Genomic DNA, 21809 nt, shown 5'->3' with positions numbered 1-21809 from the left:
AGAATTACAGATATTGAAACATGTACTCACTTTTGCACCCACTGTATACGAGGAATTGCAGGACAAATCGGCAGTTCGGAAAAAATGTTGATGGCTCCGATTTTGCTATATGTTGTAGCATCTATTGGACGCTCTGCTTCAATAAGTTTTTACACTTGATAAAGTTTTTCGTTCAAGTTATGGACCTCTGAAACATTCGTGGAAGTGCACATGACTTTTTGTTTGAAATTTTCACCGTCTTTGAACTTATGTTTTCTCTTTTGTTCTAAAATCTTTGTCTTTGTCACTTTGTAAAAATTAATTAAAAAATTTAATATAAAATATTCTTATCAACAAATATCTCAAAATGTTAGGCTGTTTTCATAAAAACTACTTTTAATGACAAAGATTTAAAAACATTTATAGAACACATGAAAAATTCAAAGAATATTCACGATCGGGTAATCGAATAAATTTTTTAGCTAATTTGTCCTGTGTCTGTGTGTGTGTGTGTGTGTGTGTGTGTGTGTGTGTGTGTGTGTGTGTGTGTGTGTGTGTGTGTGTGTGTGTGTGTGTGTGTGTGTGTGTGTGTGTGTGTGTGTGTGTGTGTGGGTGGATACCTATAGATAAAGTATATATTTATATATACACCCTACAGTACTTAAGTGGTAAATGATAAATCTCAACACAAAATTATTGTTAATTCGAAATATAGAACAGCGACAATTAAATTAAACAATAATTGTTGAGCGAATCAGATGTGGACATGTAGCAAAATACATTTGCTCGAGCCACTTGAATCTAATGAACTTAGAGCGAGCGTTGTTGTAGCAATTATGATATTTGAGGTATGGTGGTAGACAAACGTAGTCTAGTCTAGAAAAAAAAGAAATTAATTTAGGGTTCCTCGACAGCCTTGTGCACCACATAGACAGGGGATTTTCTCATCTTCCAATGGGAATTTGTAGTCGTATGTTATTTCCTCATTGATGCCAATGGGTTGTTTAGAATATATCACAATCTTTTTCTCCGACTCAATTGTGATTACCTTGGCGTAACAATTTGGCTAAAAATATATAATGATTAGATAATATTCTGAACGCTTGGTTCTTTTGCTTACATTGCAACTATGATTTATAAAACGCGCTAAATTGCCACACTTTGTGGCATCGATAATTGTTTCCATATCAATACGAAACAGGTACGAGCTACCAATACCTATGGCTTCGTATTTATTTTCTCTCAAATCAGCTACAATGGGACGTATCATTTGACCAACGTACTCAATCACCATTTCATCTGCAGCTATTGGCTCCATGGCGAATAGGCCCCAGTCATGGATGGCAGATTTAGCGAATTTCAATTGCTTTTTGCGGAATTTAAGTTGATTGAATTTAAGTAATTCCGATTCTCCAATGGAACCAAATGCCGTAAGAAGGCGCCGTTGATTGGAACGAGCTTCTCGTGAAATGCCCTGCATTTTCGAAACTTGTTTATTGTGCAAATTTGTTATCTGGTCGTCCGTTTTATCTAAACTCTGTGCGTTCTCCACATTTGCCTTGGCGTGATGATATTTGTGTTTGGCCTTTTCGCGCACGTCTAACTTGTAAAATCCTTCTGTTCTGGCACAACCAGTTTTATGAATTTTTAACTCGTCTTCCTTTTTACGTTTCTTGACGGGCGGTGGTACAAATGCGCGATCTGTGACACAATGATCAACCCAGTGAGTATTGTTAAGCAAAAATCTGAAAAAAGCAAAACCGCTATACATCTTCACAGTTCTTAAGTAAATTATTATGATGGGCTTACCCATATGTATCCTCTTGCAGATGAATTTCATAACAACGTCGAATGTACTGTATATCTTCTGCATCGATACCCTTGGTTAGGAATTCATATAAAACCATCATTTCGTCTGTTGCATCACGAGGTTTAAACATATCACGAGGTTCAAAAATTTCCAATGATTTGTTGAGATTGTTGTGTTTCATCGATGTCGAGTGATCTGGCTGATTTTTATTCCCCGAACGCTGATTAAAGGAATCATCCTTCTTTTTGATTCGACTAGCATCCTTTCGTGGTCTACCCGGCCCAGGTTTCGCAACGGGACCGACTTGTTGTGTGATTTGTGTTGAAGTTGTCTCATGGGCCATTGGCACAGCAGATGCAGGCGGTGTCGCATATCCCCCATGGTCATGGGCCAGATACAATTGTTTTTTCCTAGCGGTGTCACTTGGTGAAGTCTTTGGTTTCGAAACATCTGCATGTGGAGGCAATGAGTAACAATGCTCTAGAGCAACTTGACTTGCTTGACTAGCTTGGCTAGAACCTCCATCGGAGGAAGTAGGCGATAATTTGACTGCTTCATTTTCCTCCTCAGTCTGCATTAGTTCTGTGGATAGTTTTGGGTTTAAAGTCGCTAGTTCCACTTGCCGCTCGACGTCTTCTGCAGTAATTTTTGACTGAAGAACTGTCAAATCCATTTGTGACTTTATCCCAACTTTATTACCATAGCCATTCGAATCGGACACCGGCGTAACGCTTTCATTGCCAGACTTCGGTAATTCGTCCAGTTGTTCACACACCTGGTTATCACCAAAGGCGGCATCTTTGTTATGGATTTTTTTGTCTGAACTTTGAACGTCGTTCTTAAGATTTAGATCATTACTAGGTTTGTCCAGCACCCATGTGTTGCTAATTCCAACATTTTTATCTTTTTTACTTTTGGCGTTACTCTTTTCTCTTTTTGCTTTGTTGGGGGGGAAAACTTGGTCTACTAACAACGTAGCTCCAGGTGTTGGTGGCGCTTTGGTGATGTCAGGCGTAACTGGCATATCTAATGACTTCTGAGATACCATTGTGTGCGTACTATTAGAATCCAATGCTTGAAGTGCAGAGAGAGAAACCTGCTTGCTTTGCTCCTCTTCTTGCTCTTGCATTTTGCGACGTTGTTCTTCCTGAAATTCACGCTCGATCTGTGCCATGTATTCAGTATTCCTTCGACGTTTCTCTTGATATTCGCGCTCTTCCTCGGAATCACTGTATATGCGATCGTATTCGAAGACTGATTTCTTTTGTTGAGGAATGTGTTCTTGTTTCGCATCTTGCTCTTCTTTTGGCAATATGGTAAGCTTCGCAGAATCACTATCCTGTAGCATGCCTGTTTCCTTTTCACTACATACAACATTTTCAGTTTGTTTGGAAGAGGACGGAATTTCATCATCAACACTAAATGAACTGTCCTTACTTATATCTTCCAGGTCCGAAACCAAAGCCTTTGTGTCTTCCTTATCCATTTTGTTCGAATTATATTTCTTTCCAATACAACTCTTTTCTTCATCTTCTGTGTCTGAATATATATTTGTCTTCGCAGCAACCAAGTTATCTTCATTTCCAGACTGTATCTTATGTTTTGCTTGGCCAAATTCGAATGAAAATCCTGCGGCGTAGTCCCGTCGCGAGGGTTTCTTATCCCTTATATTTTTTGAGCCCGCCTTAACATTAACGTCGGACGCTGAACTCAAATCATCGTCGCTGGCGCTATCATCACCCTCGACGGAACTTCCGTCCACTTCATCCTCGTCTTCCTCCTCATTCTCCTGCTCACTTGATGAAGAAGAGGAGAAAAAACTCGATGTGCTGCCTTTGCGCTTGAGCCGAGGAACCAGTGGTCTCCCTTTTATCGTGGAATCTTGGCTTACTTTCGAATCCTTCTCCCGGTTGGCAATTTGTTGGACTGTTACTGCACTAAGGTTTGAGTCTTCCTTTTCGGAATCAGAGGCCTGCACCATTTCCTCTTGATCACTTAGGCGTTTCTCATCGTCAGTCTTTCGAGATTTTGGGCTGTTTTGTTTTCGTATTCTGCGAAAGGACGGAAGTTTAGGTATAGAAGCGCGAAGACCTAGTGCTGGGTAGTTAGAACTGAAATCAGAGATATCTCTGTGACTATTTATTAGCTGATTAATATCAGGCGGCTTATCTATACGTGTTGTGGTGGGCACAGTTGACGATCCTATTGATGTTACCAGAGATGCTTTATCGGCAATTTTCTCCCTTTCACTCTTGTGGCGACGATTTTTTTGCATTTGTTCATCCCACCACGACTCAAAATTTTTGAAGGCGGTATTTTCAATCATCTTTTTATTGAAGTCCCTCTTTAATATTTGCTTTAGTTCATCGCTTACTTTCTTCACCACTTCTTCAATGTGTCTTTTGTAGGGATCTTCCTCATATACACCGGAAGGACAGCCCATATAATTTATATACCCATCCGAGCGATAGAATTTGTAAGCGTCGCGATAAGTGTTATTATATGTGACACCTGATGCAGTTCCAAACGTAGATAAATTGGCACCAATTCCAGGTAAATACGACGATTGTATGTAGGCCGGGTTAGGGAAGTATTGCGCTGTTGGCATAACGTCACTTTGTGGATAAGAGTTATAACCATTTCCCGGATAGTAGTACGGATTAACCGATGCATTTGTTTGGTTGCTAATGTACGACGCTGTACTAGCAAGGCCCTTCTCCGAAACTGTTATTGTGTTTAGACTGTCTTTTTCCATGCTGTGCTTGACATCTTCATGTGAAGATAGACTTGATAGAGACATACCATCCACTTCTTTTTTTCTGATGACAGTGTGAATGGGACTGTGAGATTCTTTTTTGAGAAGTATCTCATCGTCACTTGACGATATATCACTGGCACCTTGCTGAATCACGCCAATTTTTGAAGACACATGCTTGCCTTCCATTTGTTTTTTATTGCTTGTTCGTTTTGAAAGCAGCCTGTCATTCGAGTCTGAATTTACCTCTCCTTCCTCTTCGTCGCCATCGACCTTGGTTGCATTTGCAGCCCCAACACATTTATCCGTTTCAGAGTCACTGCTGTCCATTTGAAGAAATGGAGGTGCGTTGCCAAATGATTTGCCTTTGAACATTAAAGCAATTCGCGTGTCCAAATCCACGGTGCCTAATTCGGCGGAGGAGTCTGCTTTGTTCTCAGTACTTACGGGTTTTTCTTCTGTCGGCATGCTTTTACTATTCTTTCGAAGTTTATCATCAGGTTGTATAATCTCATCACTACAGCTGTATCCTCCAGGAGGAGGCGGTTCGGGTTCGCCCCAGTGCGGAGTACCATCTAGAGGAGGTGGAGGTAGAGGGGGTTGTGTTGGTTGGGTTGGATGTGTCGGTTGTGGTTGACTTTGCACCGTAGGCCAAGTTCTCCCTACGCCCCCTCCTCCACTACCATGCCAGATGTGTGCAGATGTCTGAATATCTGTCCCATAGCTGTAAGGTCGATATTCATATGCACCAGGCAGAGGCGGTATCATTAATGGAGATTGTGTTGGTAAAGAATTGGTTTGGACTGGAAAATAAACAGCATTGCTCGATGAAAGGTAATGTAATGTTGAAACGCCAGTCGATGCAGTGGTTTCTCCATAATCTCGAGGGTACCTTGACGTACTGTATTTCTCACTTCCTCGTGTTTTTTCGCAACGATCACGTTCATTTGAACGTTCTCTTTCCTTTTCACGGTAGTCACGATCACGATCACGATCGCGCCTATCATTCTCTCTGGATCGATCATAGGCCCTTCTTCTGTCTTTTTCTCTGTCCCGTCTTCCTCCGCTAATTCTGTCACGACTGTGTTCTCTGGACCGATCTCGTTTGGACGTATAGTGATGGTGTTTCGAACGATCTTTATCATACCTTGAAGAGTAATTTTCCCGACTGTCTGGCCTTCCTCGTTTATCTCGATATGATCTATCGTCATCGTATCTATCGCGGTTATGGGAATACCTATCATAATCACGCTCAGAACGATACGACTGTTTATAACCTATTTCAAAGCCATCATGGGACATGTATTCAAGATGGTGTTCACCGTAACTGGATTCTGAAGCTGGCACATCTGAAATTGGGACTTCTGTTATGGCAGGTGGTGGGGGTTTGGGTTTTGTCGCCGTCAACGCATCTATTGTTTGCTTGCAGATGCTTCCAAAGCTGTCATGAAACACACTTATTATCTGGGCAAAGAAATAAGATTGGATTATTTTAAATGAACGAAGTTTTTAGAAAGCCTACCTTTCCCATCACCGATTTCTGATTAAATTTCTCCACACAGAGTCGTGCAGCTTTAACATTTTCGAAAATAATTCGTGCCACTCCTAGGTGTTTATTTGTCGTCGGATGATGATAAATAACGATGTCATCGTACAGACCACATTTTTCTAGCATTCTAGAGAGAAATTGTTTATCTATATTGTCGTTCAAATTAGTTATGGTTACTTCTATTGCTGGAGGAATTCCAACATATTTCTCATCAATTTTCAATCTGAAAAGGACAAGTAATTAGTGAAAGAAGCTTTTATTGTTATTTGGAATTTTACCGTGGTACAGAGAGCACCATCGGTTCTACTGGTCTAGCCCTGAGTCGCAATACAGGATTCCTTGGATCTCTAGGCAAAACTGGCGGATAGGTGGGATCGTTTGGAAGAATTCCATCAAAACGATAGAGTTTAATGGCGCCTTTGGTAAGGGCTGGGTCGGAAAGAAGTTTAAAATTGCGATGAGCCTTTTGTGATCCAGCCCCACCACACATCTGGTCGCCTGCCGCAACAGCTCCATTGCTTGTAGGATGTGTGGGAGGCATTCTAGAATAGTTGCTGTCCATTCGGTCATACATTCACCGTACAATCATCCAATGACAAATTTCCCAAAGTTTCAATGACAGCTGGAAGTATATTGGAAGTTATTGAAAAGTCCTCTTCGCCAGAAAAAAATAATTACCTTAGTTCCATGCAAATGGTTGAAGACCATCAAATATTATTTTTTGTTTTGCATACCACAATATTTTTATACAATACACGGCAACACCAACTGACTGACTGCGCGCTCGACAATACAGTGCAGCGGCAGAAACCAACTTGCTTTGCTTGACTTCTATTCTATACCAAGGAATAAAAATTTATTTTTTTTGTTCGCAAATGTCTATTTTAACTGCTATTATCCATTGCACAAATGTAAAGTGCCTAACCTTGCATATATTTTTACAAATTTTATGAAAATCAAATCAGTTTTTCTTAATTTATTACAAACTTTCAGCAGCAAAATGAAATCAGTGTTCTCCTTCGCCGCAGCTCGAAAAAATGTTAGTATGAAAGCAGCGCCGCGTGTGAGTGAAATAAAACCATATTGAGAATGCTATGTCAACGTTGTGAATATTGTCAATGGCAACCCTTACTAAATGACAGGGTTGCTTTTGCAAATTGTAGCGCCCCCAATATCATTAACGAAATCTGCGTCTGTCAATTTCATTAGTATGAATCAAAGTAGATCAATAGAAGATAGAGCTTGATTAATCAAATTCAGTACCGCAATTCTGTAACTTAAAACAAACATTGTATGGTTAAACCATGTTTCCACTTGGAGCAAATCTAGATTTGCGACGAGATTTCGAAAATCTCGTGTTTTGCAACGAGGTTTTCCATACATTTTTTATGTGAGCAAATCCACATATTTGAGGAGATTTGTAGCAAATCTCCTTCCAAATTCAAATGCAACACTGCGTTTGCATTGAATACCAGTTGTTATTGGGATTTTTGGGCAGAACATTTTTTTAACATCTGACAATTTCTTATTGAAGTTGTAAAATTTAATAATAATTTACAATAAAAATGTTAATCACAATAAAATCGCCGACCAAAATGTCACTGTTGACATATAAAAACCGCATAAAACGCAGTGAAGACTGGGTTTTCAGATTATCTCAAATCAAGTGGATTGGTGCTCTAGTGGAAACATGGTTTCTAATATGTCAAAAAAAAAAAAAACAATCTTTTGCACTAACGATTATGTTATTCCATAATTTCTCGTTAGCAGAATTCGTTACCATTTTTTTCTCTGGCAACTCTTCTCAAAAAAATACAAAGAGGAATCGACAAAAATAATAAATAATTCTTCTCATAGCCAAAAATTCTTTTTTTATTAGTTTAAAAACATAAAAAATCCTAATCAAATTTACACAATTTTTTAGAAAACGTTCCATCAATACCAATTAATTCATATTAAACTTTTTTCATATTGAGAACACACTACCACGCTATTTTAATTGATAAGCTACCACGCTTATTAATTGATTTTTCACATATATCCGAAAAGTATTTAAAAAAAAACAAGAGAAAAACACTCAAAGCCATCGTAAATAGTTATCTTTATTTATTTTGTTAAAGTAAATACCAATTAATTGTCCGTCGTTTAGTTAACGAATTTCTACTCGTTAGCGAAAACGGCTGACTTTTATGATGTCGATTATCGTTAAAAGTGACTACTGAATACCAAATTCGTTAACTTTTTTGTTATCGCTTTTTAACTAAACGATTTTCGTTAAAATGCTTTACTGAATTCCACTACAGGATTCACTAAAGCTTCCATATATATTTATACTCTGGCGGTATACAAATATTCGTGTATTACGTTGATTGGTACTGTAAAATTGGTCTTTAAAAGTTTTCTTCTTGCAGCGTTTTAAAGTTTTCTTCTTGTAGCATTTTGGTGGAAACAAATAGCCTGTTTGTCGAACGAAAAAACCCGATTTCGGTTTGTGTATCTCATTTTAAACGAAGAATTTATAGAACGACAAAACGAACGAAAACGTCAAATATGCGAAGCAAATCTCAAAACCAGTCACTTGAATTTTTTAGCTAAAATGGACAGTAAAGAGCAAATGAAACTATGAAATAATACAATTTATAGCACTAAAGAACCTCCGATGCCCACCATGGATTCTATGATATAAGTAATGAAAACGAAAAATTGTAAATGAAAAGAAACTCGCAGGAAAACTAGAGAATGCCTAGTGCAACACAGGGTTTTTAAAAAAGTGTATTTCTTTAAAAAAATGTCAACGCGTGTTTTTGTTTTTATTTAACGAAAACATTGCAATTCAAAAAAAAAAAAGAAAAGAAAGCAGACTTGTTTTCATTTTGCTCCTCGGAATAGGTACTTCCTATTACGAAAAATTTTAAATCCTTTTTGGAGTAGGCTAGAAAGACCCAACATCTGTGGTGGTGGCGTCAGACCGTAGCTTGTTGTCCTGCCCTCCTATAGGTGTGTGTGCCTTGGCACCTGAAGTCGAGAGTAGTGCTTCAAGCGAACAACCAGCCGTCAAGCTAATTAATGAGCAAGAGACTTGTACCAGAGGCATCCACAGTTCGTCTCCAGTAAAGATGGTGTTTCCGACTCGAATTCACACAGCGACATTGTCAATCAGTCAGTCATCGCAGCCAAATCGAGAGATGAGGGCAGCGGGATGACGGCAGAAGTGAGCGATGGCTTTACTAAGCTCACAAGCAGACCGAGAAAGCGATCAGGGCACGACGAAGGAGACAGAAGTATGTACCGGCAGCGCATTCGGGCGAAAGTTCGGGATGCTGGAAGGGATAGAACTGACATAACAAGCACTTCTACGGAAGAAGTCCAATGACTTTACAGGAGCGTAATTAGACCAATACTTACTTACGTTTTTTATATATGGTGTTTGACAGAATATTCAGCTTTACTCAAAATCAGAGTTGCACTAATCACTGACTTTGACAGATAGTGCACTCAATATTTTGGTGTTGCACAACTGCCACTACCTGTAAATGATTGTATCTTGGTTGGTTCTATATTCGGGTTTCGCGGTGAAACTCCATTTAAAAAAATAAGCGGAAAATATTGATGAACATTTTTCGTTTGTTTTTCATCTAGGGAAAATTTACATTTCACGACGCCCAAAAAGAGCGCAACCACGGTCGTTGCGCCACAAGTCGTTTAAACGCGATCGTTTATTGGCAAAGGCTTTTGAAAAGTTGTACTTATTTAACTTATATCAATGAAAATACTACAAATATCTACTTATATATAAAAATAAAAGTTGCATTCGTTAATTTTTTATTAGTTTTGTGTTTCATTATTTATTAATTTCGCTTGAAATTAAAACAATATATATGATTTTGAGAACGGCCCACATGCTCCATTTGTGTGTACACATGCACGTAGAAGCTGATAAATTGATTAGTGGCATACTAATTTTTATACGTAAATGGCCAAAGGAACCGAAAAAAAATTAAATGTGGTAACCTTGTCAAGCCACCAAAAGAACTATTTAGACAAGGCTGTTGCCAAAAGTACGATCAGCTTGATGACAAGATGGCAGATTGCACCATATGATTTGTGTGTGTGTTATAAATAAGACCACATTCAATTGTTTCGCCATGCTATTTAAGGAAATTTTCCCCCAAAAAACGTAGTACCAACCTTTAATTAAATCTTGGTACAATAATATCATTAATCCAAAAAGACTTTTATTTGCGAACTATGAACAAGTATTTATTTGTTCTTATTGCAAGTTTACTAAATAGTTGTTTTAAGCAAGTTATGGGTAATTTTCAAGAAATTTTGGTTATTTAAATAGCTTGGCTTTTTTTGTTCAGGCAGAAGTGTCAAATGTATGGCGAGAAAGTTAAATCTAAACAATGGATACAACTCTGCAATTGGAAATTACCATCAACTGGGCTTGTGACTTTACTTTGTATATATTCGACCTGGGTTGAATTAACAAGGATAGGTCCATAAAATCTATTAGCTCAAAAAGTAATTGGCGAAAAATATCGCGTGAAACGAATAAAGTACCAGCCTTAAGATGTCAAATTTCTGGACACTTCCTAATTGACATTCTAGTTTTTATTTCCATTATCATGTGTAGCAGCTACAAAATCAAAACATTAATGACTAAAAACGTGTAAATTATAAATTAAAACAATTAAAATGTGAAAAAGGAACAAAATGTGAAAAAATTTAAAATCCAAACCAAGCACTTGTCATTCTAGTGGGATTTACTACAACGACTTGGACCATTCCATCAGCTGGGCATGTGAGCCAACCTTCTTAATTCAACCATGGGCAAGTAATTTGACCTTCTTTAGTCAACACTGAAATATACCGTGCTGGACATGGTTGAATTCAATCAACCATGGTGCCATGGTTTACAGACGTAGGTAATGAAATTCCAAATTAGGTACTCCCAAGGTCCATTCAAAACTAGTCTATTTTTTTGTTTGCCAAAATATGGCCGACCGCTTAACACAGCTCCAAGACACAGTAAATATGGTGAGAAAACATGAATACATTGTGTACAAAAATAATATTTTTGTTTTACAGCAAGCTGAGCATTTCTGTAATGCAATAGGTATGTCATTAATAGTTTAACTTTTCCCAACTGTATAATTTGCACTGTCAATATTTATAGGCATAATTCAACAAACATCATATCCAAGTAAGTTTCCAAATTTTGATCGTACTGGCTCCCAAACACCGATTCAAAACTTGCAGCAAGAAGACTACGCTCAACTATTTGCACAATTAATATCACGCTGTGCGAAAGACATTGATACCCTCATAGAATCACTTCCGAACGATGACAGCTCAGCAGAAATACAAAATCAAAGTTTAAAGCGTCTGGAAGTCGAAAATCAAGAGGCTGCTGAACGCCTGGAAGAAATTGTGGACAAAGGTGAAATGTTGCTTCAGAAAATTCAATTAGCGCTAGAGGACATTGCACAAGCACAACTAGACATGCAAATATCTATGAAAGACAATAATACAAAATGAGAATAAAGATGATGTACACTGATGGAAAACAAGTAAACCAAATAATGTTGTAATGAGTGAAAAAATCATTCACGTGCACCTCGCGAGTAAGTACTAACGGCCTTCAAATATCTTACTCGTATCTTTGTTTTTTGAAGCCACCCATCGATAACCATTGTTGTTGTTGTAGCCACATTTGCATGTGGAGGTGGCGATGCTCATCAAGCTCCTGTAGGCGAGCAAGCTCGGTCCAGTCCTGTCCAAAGGACAAATCGCCGCGCGTAAGGTAGCCCGGCATCTCACTGAGACTCCGCTCGATACCGCTGATTGTCCGCAACTGCCGTTGCAGCTACTCCATATGGAGCATTCCATTATCTCCAACCTGCGGTTGCGCCCGGTAGCTTGTAGCTAAGCTTATCGTGATAGTGATGAACGCCACACAGATCAGACCTCATTGTTCCAACCTGTGGGGTGCTCACAGCCATCCCGTGCCGGGAATTACTATTGTTGTTGTAGCAGTTTGCTAAGTTTTATCTGTCGTCTGCTTGATTCTGTTGAGTGTCCAGATCCAGGAACTCTGCTGGGTCTGGCTGGGCAATTAAACAGATGACGTGTTTCGTGTGGTCCCTGGTCACAATAGGGACATACATCTTGCACGTCGCCATCAATTTATTATCTTACTACGCTGCAACGTGTTTTGCCATTCAAACAAATAAATACACCTGTTCCATTTATTTGCCAAAAGACCCATAATGTTATTAAAATGTAATATTAAGGCGTCAACTATACATTTCTTGGTGTCTCAATATATACAAAAAAAGAAAAATGGACACACAAGTGGGTGTAGTTTGCCGGGAGCCAAGTCATGAAAAGGTTTACATATGTCAAACCGGCTTATGCGAAGTTTATCAAACGTGGACATCCAGGAATTAAATATCCAAAGTGACGATATTTGGATGGATTATCCCGATTTTTTTGTTACTAGTGCCGGTTATGTGAAGAAGGGCCAATTAATATATGAACATATCGATGGCTTAATATAAAAAGGGCCTAACACGATTTTTTTTTGTTACTTTACAGGAAAAGAAAAAAACTTAAATAGGCCATTTTTGAAATAACATCTGATATTTTTCTTTCAAAATAAACAATACAGAAATTGATTCAGATTAAAAATCGAAATCTAATAAAAAAATCTTGAAGACAAAGCAATTGGAACTAAAATGTATTGCTGTCCGATATAAGTTTAAGCTCAATGACAGGGGCCCCCTATTTATTGCAGTTTCCGAACGTCTCGACACAGCGATACTATTTTGCAGAGAAGTTTATACGGCTGATTACCCAAGATAAATATTTCGTACGTGTCACCAGCACAAGAAGGGGATACCCAACACTGAAAATTTTTTCTGATGTTTTCGCCGGGATATGAACTTTGGCGTTCAGCGTCAGACGGGCCAAGCTCTGAGCTACGGTGGCCCTAAAACTAAAACATGTCACTCAGTATTTAAGCAAGAGCCGATGCCGCCGGCCTCTCACTGAGACTCTCCGCTCGACGCCGATGTCTGTCCGCGACTGCCGTTGCAACTACTACATGGAGCATTCCACTATCTGTAACCTATGGACATGTCCGGTAGGTCGCAGCTAAGCTTCTTGTCACCTCAAAGTCCCAGCCTGTGTGGATTCCTTTTGGTAAATGTCTACTGCAACTAGTGTGAGATCCTTTTAGAGGGATGTGGTTGTTACTCGAGTAGAATTGGCAGGGCAGATGAACAAGTGATGTGTGGTCCCAGGTTACACATGGGACGCAACTTCAACACCTCGACATTTACTCGGTTGCTATTCATCGCTAGTCTTTTCGCCCATGCTAATTAAAACTGCCCCATAAGCTGCGTAATCTAAATAAAAGGGTTTCATTTCCTGGCACAGGTACGGCAATATTTGAGTTCAGTTGCTGCTGCTCATATATTACTGCGCGGGACAAGTCGGAGGGTTCACATAGTGCGAGGGCAACGACGCTTGACTACGTTGGCACATCTTGCAACGTAGTCGTATTTCCGTATTGTCAAGCCTGAGCTCGATCGGAAATATTGTACATCCATTTCGTGCACCGGTTACATCTCACTGACACCGGCCGATTATGGAGGCGGTCAACTAAACAGAACCGGCGCGGGTCGAAATCGTACGGAGCAGGCACTACAGGTTGTGCCTCTCCCATGTTGAAAAAATGACAAAACTCGTATAATGGGGCAACCGCCCCTGGCCGTTAAAAAATCAACCGCTGAACTATCTACCATGAAACTTCCTTCCATTTGTTTTGCGTCATTATTTCTTTCTTCTTTTCCATAACACTCCCCTTATGTTGCGATCCTTTTTCTCTAGTAGATCCCTTTAACAAAGTTCGTTCAAAATATTTGAATACGGAATAGGGAAAAACTCTCAAATCGCAAATATACCCTTGAACATTCCATTAGGGAATGATAAATAAGGGGCCTTCGAACGCAGTGTGACATCTCTCCGTAAAGAAGCCTTTGCATGGCAAAGAACCTCACAAATACCGCCAGCATCATGTTCACGCCAGGATTCGAACCCAGGCGTTCAGTGTAGTGGGTGGACTTGCAAACATCTGCACTACGGTGGCTTCCAAGGGAAAAACTTTCAAAGAATTGTTATTCAGAACAGGACTGAATATAATCGAAAATGGGCCCAAAAGGAAAATTGGCTTTTGTATGCGACGATACCTTATTATAAGGAAACAATATACAACTACATTATCACTTTAGCATTTATTGTTTCAAGCCAATTTATAAGATAAACTGCTTGTCATCTTGTAACGGAATTAACTTTAAATAACGTGGCATATATTTTACTTTAGTTTTGAAAAAAGACTGTGGCTAACGCAGTGATCCAATTCATGGACGTAATCAAAAAGTTCCTCCATACAGTTCTCAGTTGTCTTGGACCGACTGTTAACTCGATCGTTGCATGCTTGATATTTATTGTAAAGGGCTTCGATGTTTCCCTTTGTTTGACAATTTTCCTGCGTTTATGAAATAAAAATTGTTAAAGGGTTCAGAAAAAATATATTTTGGTTATAATTTACTCTTAAAGTTGTCTGGGCATCTACCAATTCTGCTTCTTCATCTTCTGCCCTTACAGATGGGATGGTAGTAATAGCGTTCCAAAGACCCCTGAATGACATTATCTTTATTTCTACGAAGCAATGGAAATGTAAAGTTAACTTAAAAATAATGCTTAAAAAATATCATTAAACTTTTAAATATATATACTTACCAAAAAAAAACCTGTGATGCAACCACAAATTTTTTTCGCAGCCCGACTAACGTGACAGTGTGTGAAAGTGTTATGTATTACACGATTACTTTACAGGGATGGGAAAAGTTCATGGTATGAAAAATGTTGATGTGTTTCTACAAGGTACATTAAAAGCTAGGTAGATTTAAACTTTGTTTACAATTGGAGCAAATCTAGATTTGGGACGAGATTTCGAAAATCTCATGTTTTTCAACGAGGATTCCCATACATTTCTTCTTATTTTAGGAGATTTGCATAAAATCTCCTTCAAAATTCAAATGCAACACAGCGTTTGTATTGAATACCCGTTATTATTGGTAGTTTTTGGGCAGTACTTTTTCTCAACTTCTGACAATTTCTTATTGAAATTATAATTAAATATTTTGTAATTAAATTTAATACGATCGCTTCATCAATTTAATTGCTGACTACAATATATATGCAGATCACAATAAAAATGTTGTCAAAACATCCCTGCTGACAAATGCAAATCAGTTCAATCGTAGTGTAGGACCATGTTTCCACTTGGAGCAAATTCATATTTGCGACGAGATTTCGGAAATCTCGTGTGTTGTAACAAGGTTTTCCATACATTTTCAATGTGAGCAAATCTCCTTGTTTGAGAAGATTTGCAGCAAATCACCCTCCAATTTCAAATGCAACACTGTGTTTGTATTAAATACCGGTTATTATTGGGAATTTTGGGCAGCACTTTTTCTTAACATCTGACAATTTTTTATTGAAATTATAAAATTTAGTAGTAGTTTCACAAATTTAATTGCTGATCGCAATGCATATGCTGAAAACAATAGAAATGCTAATCACAATAAAAACGCTGTCAAAAACGTTACTGTTGACAAATAACAGCCGCATAAAAAGTAATGGAAACGGGTTTTGGATTATCTCAAATTAAGTGTATTTCGGGTCTAGTGTAATCGCAATTTTAAGAAGGTAACGTCAAAAGCCCGGCTGATAAAATTTTCAAATTTCAGAGTTGTATCCAAATACACTTTTACGTCAAATGGTTTATTTAGATTATAAGTTTTTTCAACATCTTGTTTATTTTTCATTTTATAATGTTTTAATTTATACGTTTCTAATCACAAATCTCTTAACTTTTTCGCTGCTCTGCGTGGCAATGGCATCTGAGTTCAATTTTTTCTCGCGAAATGCACTATCTGTCAACGAGTTTTGGTTGTGTGTGTGTATTATAGATAAGAAGCATAGCACATACAAACCACGAAAAATGGCGCGAACTAGTTACATACGCAAAATCAGAGTTGCACTAATCACTGATTTTGAGAGATAGTGCACTCAATATTTTGTTGTTGGGCAACTGCCTCTTTCTGTAAATGAGTATATCTTGGACACAACCAAGGCGGATGCATAGCATGACAACATCCATGATCTCTGCGTCATTCATTCTACGTAAAATCTTGAAGCTATTGGGTGTTTTAACTTTGCAGTGAAGTTAAAAAAGTAAGTACTGCCGATAATATGGTGTTTTTTTGTGCCAAAAAAGTTTTCCAACATGAAATAAACCTGAGGATACCCGATATTTCACTAGAAATTCAATAATCTAACAGCACATCTTTACATTTTAGAAGCATCTCGGACTGACTATCGCCTTTACAAGGAATTGAAGCGTTAGAACTTTTTACAAAATTTGCAAAGTGAAGCCATTAATAGACCATCACAATTTACTTAAAAAAAGGTAGCCGTAAAGCAATATTTTTTTCAACTGTGGAACACTTGTGTCTATAGTGTCGGTCCTATGAAAACGTTTTATAGACAGTAGAACAGGGTTCTATGAATATAATAAATATTACTATAAATATTTTGATTTTTTTTTTCTTAATTGTTATGAAAAATACTCAGAAATGTTATGAAAATTTTTCATGACTGGCATGACAACTTTTCATAAACTATATGTTTGATTTTCATAAATATTATGGCATGTTTCAATGAATTGAGATTTATGGAACGTGTTTCATAAATGTTATGAAAAGTTTCATTGGGACGTGTTTAAACATTTTGCTCATAAATGTTATGACAAAATCCTTAATATCATGAACATTTTTTTTTCTGTGTAGGTTTTTTTTTATTTTTGCAATGTCAAATGCCTGTTAACACAGATGTGATTTTGTCTAAAATCTTATAACGATGTTTTTTTTCATCCGATATTCCACATATAAGCAACAAAACAGTGTTATAATGATGGGAATACAACTTCAAAACACATTTGAAAAAAACAATGTTTATTTCTAAAACCACTTTGACATTTGCATTTACGGCATTTGCAAATCAAGGTAGTTTCTTTAGGGGTACATTTTTGTTGTTGTGGTAATGACGTTAACACTTAATTGTGCTTGTTTTCTGCTTAAGCTGACCAGCGTTGACAAAGACAAAAACACATACATTTCATGATACTTGACAAGCAAACACATACACTTACATCTATTGAAAAAGCATGAGGTGGAGTTAAACACAAACAATTATGAAAACAAGAAAAACAATAAATAAACTCTAGGGAATACTAGAAGCAATGTGTGATGGCGTAATTAGAAAACTCCCAAGCACCAAATATGAAATCACAAGGCAATTTTAAATCGCTTTCAAATAAAATCTTGGCCGGCGTTTGAGATGTAGAATCGTGTATCGCAGATATCTATATGATAACAAAAATTTTGGTATGTGTACATTCCAGTATTTCTGGTCCACTTTCCGTAGGTGTTCTTCCACGGTGCGATTGAACCTTTCTACCATGCCGTCAGATTGTGGATGTAGAGGCGTTGTTCTGGTTTTCCTAATACCATATGAGTCACATATTCTTTTAAAAATTGCAGACTCAAAATTTTGTTCTTTATTTTGAAATCTATAGTGGAATTAGTAAAGTGTTTTAACGAAAGTCGTTTAGTACAAAAGAAGTCACTTTAAACGATAATCGACATCGTTAAAATCAGCTGTTTCGCTAACGAATAGAAATTAACTAAACGACGGACAATTATTTGGTGTTTACTTTATCGAAGTAAATAAAGATAAATATTTACGATAGCTTTAGAGTATTTTCTCTTGTTTTTTCTTAAAACATTTCGAATATGTGTGTTGCTTTTCTTTTCTTCGTGAACCGATGAATAAACGTCTCACACCAGTTGGCCTTCCAAAATAATAAAACTGAAGTATGGCTTTATGTTTGAAATGATGAAACTGCTGGATATATTTATTTTGCTTGATATGTGTTTTGTATTTTAAATATAAGGGTTGTACATTTGATGTGTGTGTGTGTGAGATTACGTTAATGTGTTGTTTATTCACTATTAATAAATAAAGATTCAAGTTAAAATTTACATTTAACACTTTAAAACTTTAACCAGTTCAATAAAAATTACAACAAAAATGCAAAGCACGACTTACATGTTTTTTTTGGTATCACGAATAGAAAAGAACAAGTATTTGCCAGAAGGGCCTATTTATACAAAAAATTGGCTTAAAAATAAACAAAAACAATAAACAAAATGAAGATATGTTGCAAATTGGCTTGGGATATTTCAGCCATTGTACTTCATTGCTGTCAGTTGCACCAGCATTTTGCAACAGCAGGGTTACCGTCGAGTAGGGTTGCCCTCAAACGACAATGTGTGTACAATCAATTAATAAACATGGTAGCGTGTGTTTCTTAATATAAAAAAAACTTTCCTCAAAAGTTTTATAAGAATAAGTTGGCATTGATAGTACTTTTCCTTAATAATTGTGTACATTTTATTTAGTTTTGTGACGTTTTTAAATTAAAAGAAGAATTTCAGGCTATGAGAAAAATTATTTACTATTTTTGTCGATTCCTCTCTGTGTTTTTGGGTAGAGTTGCCAAAGAGAAAAAGTAGATAATGATTTCTGTTAACGAGGAATTAGAGAATAACATAATCGTTAGTGCAAACGATTTTTTTGTCGTTATAAGTTACAGAATTTCGGTAGTGGTACGGTAATTAGATTTCGTCTGGCCTTTCTACCTTCGCTTTCCCATTTTCGGTACAGACTGTCCCATTGGGTCCAATATGATTTCATAAGAGGTATTTTCGGTGCAATTTTCTTTCGGATTGGTTTTTTGTCTTCTTCCTTTGCCAAGATTATCTTGTCCAGGATGGGATATTTTCGCTGCTCCTCACCAGATTCAATCGTCAGTAGTCTGATGTCCTTAATGCTTTTCTTACATTCAGCCTTTGAGCAATGTCTGCATTCAATCTTGCATGGTCGTCGTGACAGGACACCAGCCATGTTTGCCACCCCTTCTATGCTTGATGTTGAAATCGTAGCTTTGAAGTCGCCTGATCCAACGAACCAGTTGAGCTTCTGGATTCTTGAACTGGACCAACCATCGGTGTTCTGAATGGTCAGACCTTAACAAAAAGTGCTGGCTTCTACAACTGCCAGCAACTTTCTTCTTGTTACGCAGTAATTTCTTTCAGGCTTAGATAATGTGCGGCTGTAGTATCCGATTACCTTTTCTTGGCCGTTGACCTGCTGCGAAAAGACACCTCCGAAACCCAATGCGCTGGCGTCCGTATCCAAACCATTTTCTCGCCAGGAACGGGGTATGCCATAAGAGGGGCTGTACATAGCAATCCTTTTAGTATCTCGATTGATTCCTCTGGGGCGTCGCTCCACTGAAACTTCAGGCCTTTCTGTGTCAATTGTGTAGACTGGAAGCTGTGCTGGCGAAATTTGATACGAATCGTCTGTAATAAGTACAGAGACCAAGAAAGCTGCGTAGTGTAGGTTACGAAAACGTTTTCATTGTTTAAGGTAAAAGCGGATACGTGTTTTTAAAGCAGTTGCTTAACCTTATTCTTCCCAGAAGGTGAAAGACTGCTTGCCCAACCCTTGATTTTTGGGAGTCTCTCTCCCTAACAGTAAGACTCTTAAGATCATTCGCACCAAGCCTCTCAATAAACCTAATAGCGATGCGCCTTCTATAATTCCAACCTGTGTTTTGTATTTTAAATATAAGGGTTTTGTATTTTAAATATAAGGGTTGTACATTTGATGTGTGTGTGTGTGAGATTACGTTAATGTGTTGTTTATTCACTATTAATAAATAAAGATTCAAGTTAAAATTTACATTTAACACTTTAAAACTTTAACCAGTTCAATAAAAATTACAACAAAAATGCAAAGCACGACTTACATGTTTTTTTTGGTATCACGAATAGAAAAGAACAAGTATTTGCCAGAAGGGCCTATTTATACAAAAAATTGGCTTAAAAATAAACAAAAACAATAAACAAAATGAAGATATGTTGCAAATTGGCTTGGGATATTTCAGCCATTGTACTTCATTGCTGTCAGTTGCACCAGCATTTTGCAACAGCAGGGTTACCGTCGAGTAGGGTTGCCCTCAAACGACAATGTGTGTACAATCAATTAATAAACATGGTAGCGTGTGTTTCTTAATATAAAAAAACTTTCCTCAAAAGTTTTATAAGAATAAGTTGGCATTGATAGTACTTTTCCTTAATAATTGTGTACATTTTATTTAGTTTTGTGACGTTTTTAAATTAAAAGAAGAATTTCAGGCTATGAGAAAAATTATTTACTATTTTTGTCGATTCCTCTCTGTGTTTTTGGGTAGAGTTGCCAAAGAGAAAAAGTAGATAATGATTTCTGTTAACGAGGAATTAGAGAATAACATAATCGTTAGTGCAAACGATTTTTTTGTCGTTATAAGTTACAGAATTTCGGTAGTGGTACGGTAATTAGATTTCGTCTGGCCTTTCTACCTTCGCTTTCCCATTTTCGGTACAGACTGTCCCATTGGGTCCAATATGATTTCATAAGAGGTATTTTCGGTGCAATTTTCCTTTGCCAAGATTATCTTGTCCAGGATGGGATATTTTCGCTGCTCCTCACCAGATTCAATCGTCAGTAGTCTGATGTCCATAATGCTTTTCTTACATTCAGCCTTTGAGCAATGTCTGCATTCAATCTTGCATGGTCGTCGTGACAGGACACCAGCCATGTTTGCCACCCTTTCTATGCTTGATGTTGAAATCGTAGCTTTGAAGTCGCCTGATCCAACGATCCAGTTGAGCTTCTGGATTCTTGAACTGGACCAACCATCGGTGTTCTGAATGGTCAGACCTTAACAAAAAGTGCTGGCTTCTACAACTGCCAGCAACTTTCTTCTTGTTACGCAGTAATTTCTTTCAGGCTTAGATAATGTGCGGCTGTAGTATCCGATTACCTTTTCTTGGCCGTTGACCTGCTGCGAAAAGACACCTCCGAAACCCAATGCGCTGGCGTCCGTATCCAAACCATTTTCTCGCCAGGAACGGGGTATGCCATAAGAGGGGCTGTACATAGCAATCCTTTTAGTATCTCGATTGATTCCTCTGGGGCGTCGCTCCACTGAAACTTCAGGCCTTTCTGTGTCAATTGTGTAGACTGGAAGCTGTGCTGGCGAAATTTGATACGAATCGTCTGTAATAAGTACAGAGACCAAGAAAGCTGCGTAGTGTAGGTTACGAAAACGTTTTCATTGTTTAAGGTAAAAGCGGATACGTGTTTTTAAAGCAGTTGCTTAACCTTATTCTTCCCAGAAGGTGAAAGACTGCTTGCCCAACCCTTGATTTTTGGGAGTCTCTCTCCCTAACAGTAAGACTCTTAAGATCATTCGCACCAAGCCTCTCAATAAACCTAATAGCGATGCGCCTTCTATAATTCCAACCTCTTAAAGAGCGTGCAAATTTGCACAAATTTTTATTGGAAGTCGTTCGCGTAACAGCTGTTACATGAAAATACCAAAGCCAACACTAAAATGGATCAAAAAGATAGATGTAAGTAAAAAATAAAGATATTGTTTATTAGTAATTATTAAATTTGTTCAATTTTAA

General features: G+C 37.7%; 3 protein-coding genes across 4 annotated transcripts; 1 reads left to right on the top strand and 2 right to left on the bottom strand.

The window, feature by feature from the left end:
- Positions 1-494: 494 nt before the first annotated feature.
- LOC106093905 (histone-lysine N-methyltransferase SETD1) lies at positions 495-7137 on the bottom strand. Of its 2 annotated transcripts, none has more exons than XM_013261072.2 (7): positions 7019-7137; positions 6772-6929; positions 6372-6715; positions 6067-6316; positions 1789-6008; positions 1100-1724; positions 495-1045 (listed from the first exon to the last, which is right to left on the bottom strand). In XM_013261072.2, the coding sequence occupies exons 3-7, from the start codon at positions 6665-6667 to the stop codon at positions 872-874; spliced, it is 5565 nt and encodes a 1854-aa protein (XP_013116526.2). In that variant the 5' UTR covers positions 6668-6715; positions 6772-6929; positions 7019-7137; the 3' UTR covers positions 495-871. The 2 variants fall into 2 exon arrangements, with proteins under 2 accessions (XP_013116526.2, XP_059218381.1); XM_059362398.1 differs by having other exon boundaries at positions 6772-6924.
- Positions 7138-10956: 3819 nt separating this feature from the next.
- Positions 10957-11687, top strand: LOC106093903 (mediator of RNA polymerase II transcription subunit 21). Its single transcript, XM_013261069.2, has 3 exons — positions 10957-11133; positions 11185-11212; positions 11273-11687. Exons 1-3 carry the CDS (start codon positions 11092-11094, stop codon positions 11632-11634), a joined length of 432 nt encoding a protein of 143 aa, XP_013116523.1. The 5' UTR covers positions 10957-11091; the 3' UTR covers positions 11635-11687.
- A 2687-nt stretch (positions 11688-14374) lies between these two features.
- Positions 14375-14985, bottom strand: LOC106093904 (cytochrome b-c1 complex subunit 6, mitochondrial). Its single transcript, XM_059363142.1, has 3 exons — positions 14902-14985; positions 14711-14820; positions 14375-14647 (listed from the first exon to the last, which is right to left on the bottom strand). Exons 2-3 carry the CDS (start codon positions 14807-14809, stop codon positions 14474-14476), a joined length of 273 nt encoding a protein of 90 aa, XP_059219125.1. The 5' UTR covers positions 14810-14820; positions 14902-14985; the 3' UTR covers positions 14375-14473.
- Between the last annotated feature and the right edge of the window lie 6824 nt (positions 14986-21809).

This window comes from Stomoxys calcitrans, chromosome 2 (assembly GCF_963082655.1).
Source record: "Stomoxys calcitrans chromosome 2, idStoCalc2.1, whole genome shotgun sequence".
Classification (NCBI taxonomy): Eukaryota; Metazoa; Arthropoda; class Insecta; order Diptera; family Muscidae; genus Stomoxys; species Stomoxys calcitrans.
This window is presented reverse-complemented; position numbering and strand designations above follow the sequence as displayed.

Bases quoted from the DNA above. Each gene is read 5' to 3' on its own strand.
- LOC106093905 (XM_013261072.2), bottom strand. From the start codon at position 6,667: ATGTATGACCGAATGGACAGCAACTATTCTAGAATGCCTCCCACACAT. The intron at 6,317-6,371 runs GTAAAATTCCAA...TGTCCTTTTCAG, and splicing joins ATGGTGCTCTCTGTACCACG to ATTGAAAATTGATGAGAAAT. The intron at 6,009-6,066 runs GTAGGCTTTCTA...TTCTTTGCCCAG, and splicing joins AGAAATCGGTGATGGGAAAG to ATAATAAGTGTGTTTCATGA.
- LOC106093903 (XM_013261069.2), top strand. From the start codon at position 11,092: ATGGCCGACCGCTTAACACAGCTCCAAGACACAGTAAATATG. The intron at 11,134-11,184 runs GTGAGAAAACAT...TTTGTTTTACAG, and splicing joins TCCAAGACACAGTAAATATG to CAAGCTGAGCATTTCTGTAA. The intron at 11,213-11,272 runs GTATGTCATTAA...CAATATTTATAG, and splicing joins GCATTTCTGTAATGCAATAG to GCATAATTCAACAAACATCA.
- LOC106093904 (XM_059363142.1), bottom strand. From the start codon at position 14,809: ATGTCATTCAGGGGTCTTTGGAACGCTATTACTACCATCCCATCTGTA. The intron at 14,648-14,710 runs GTAAATTATAAC...TCATAAACGCAG, and splicing joins ATGCCCAGACAACTTTAAGA to GAAAATTGTCAAACAAAGGG.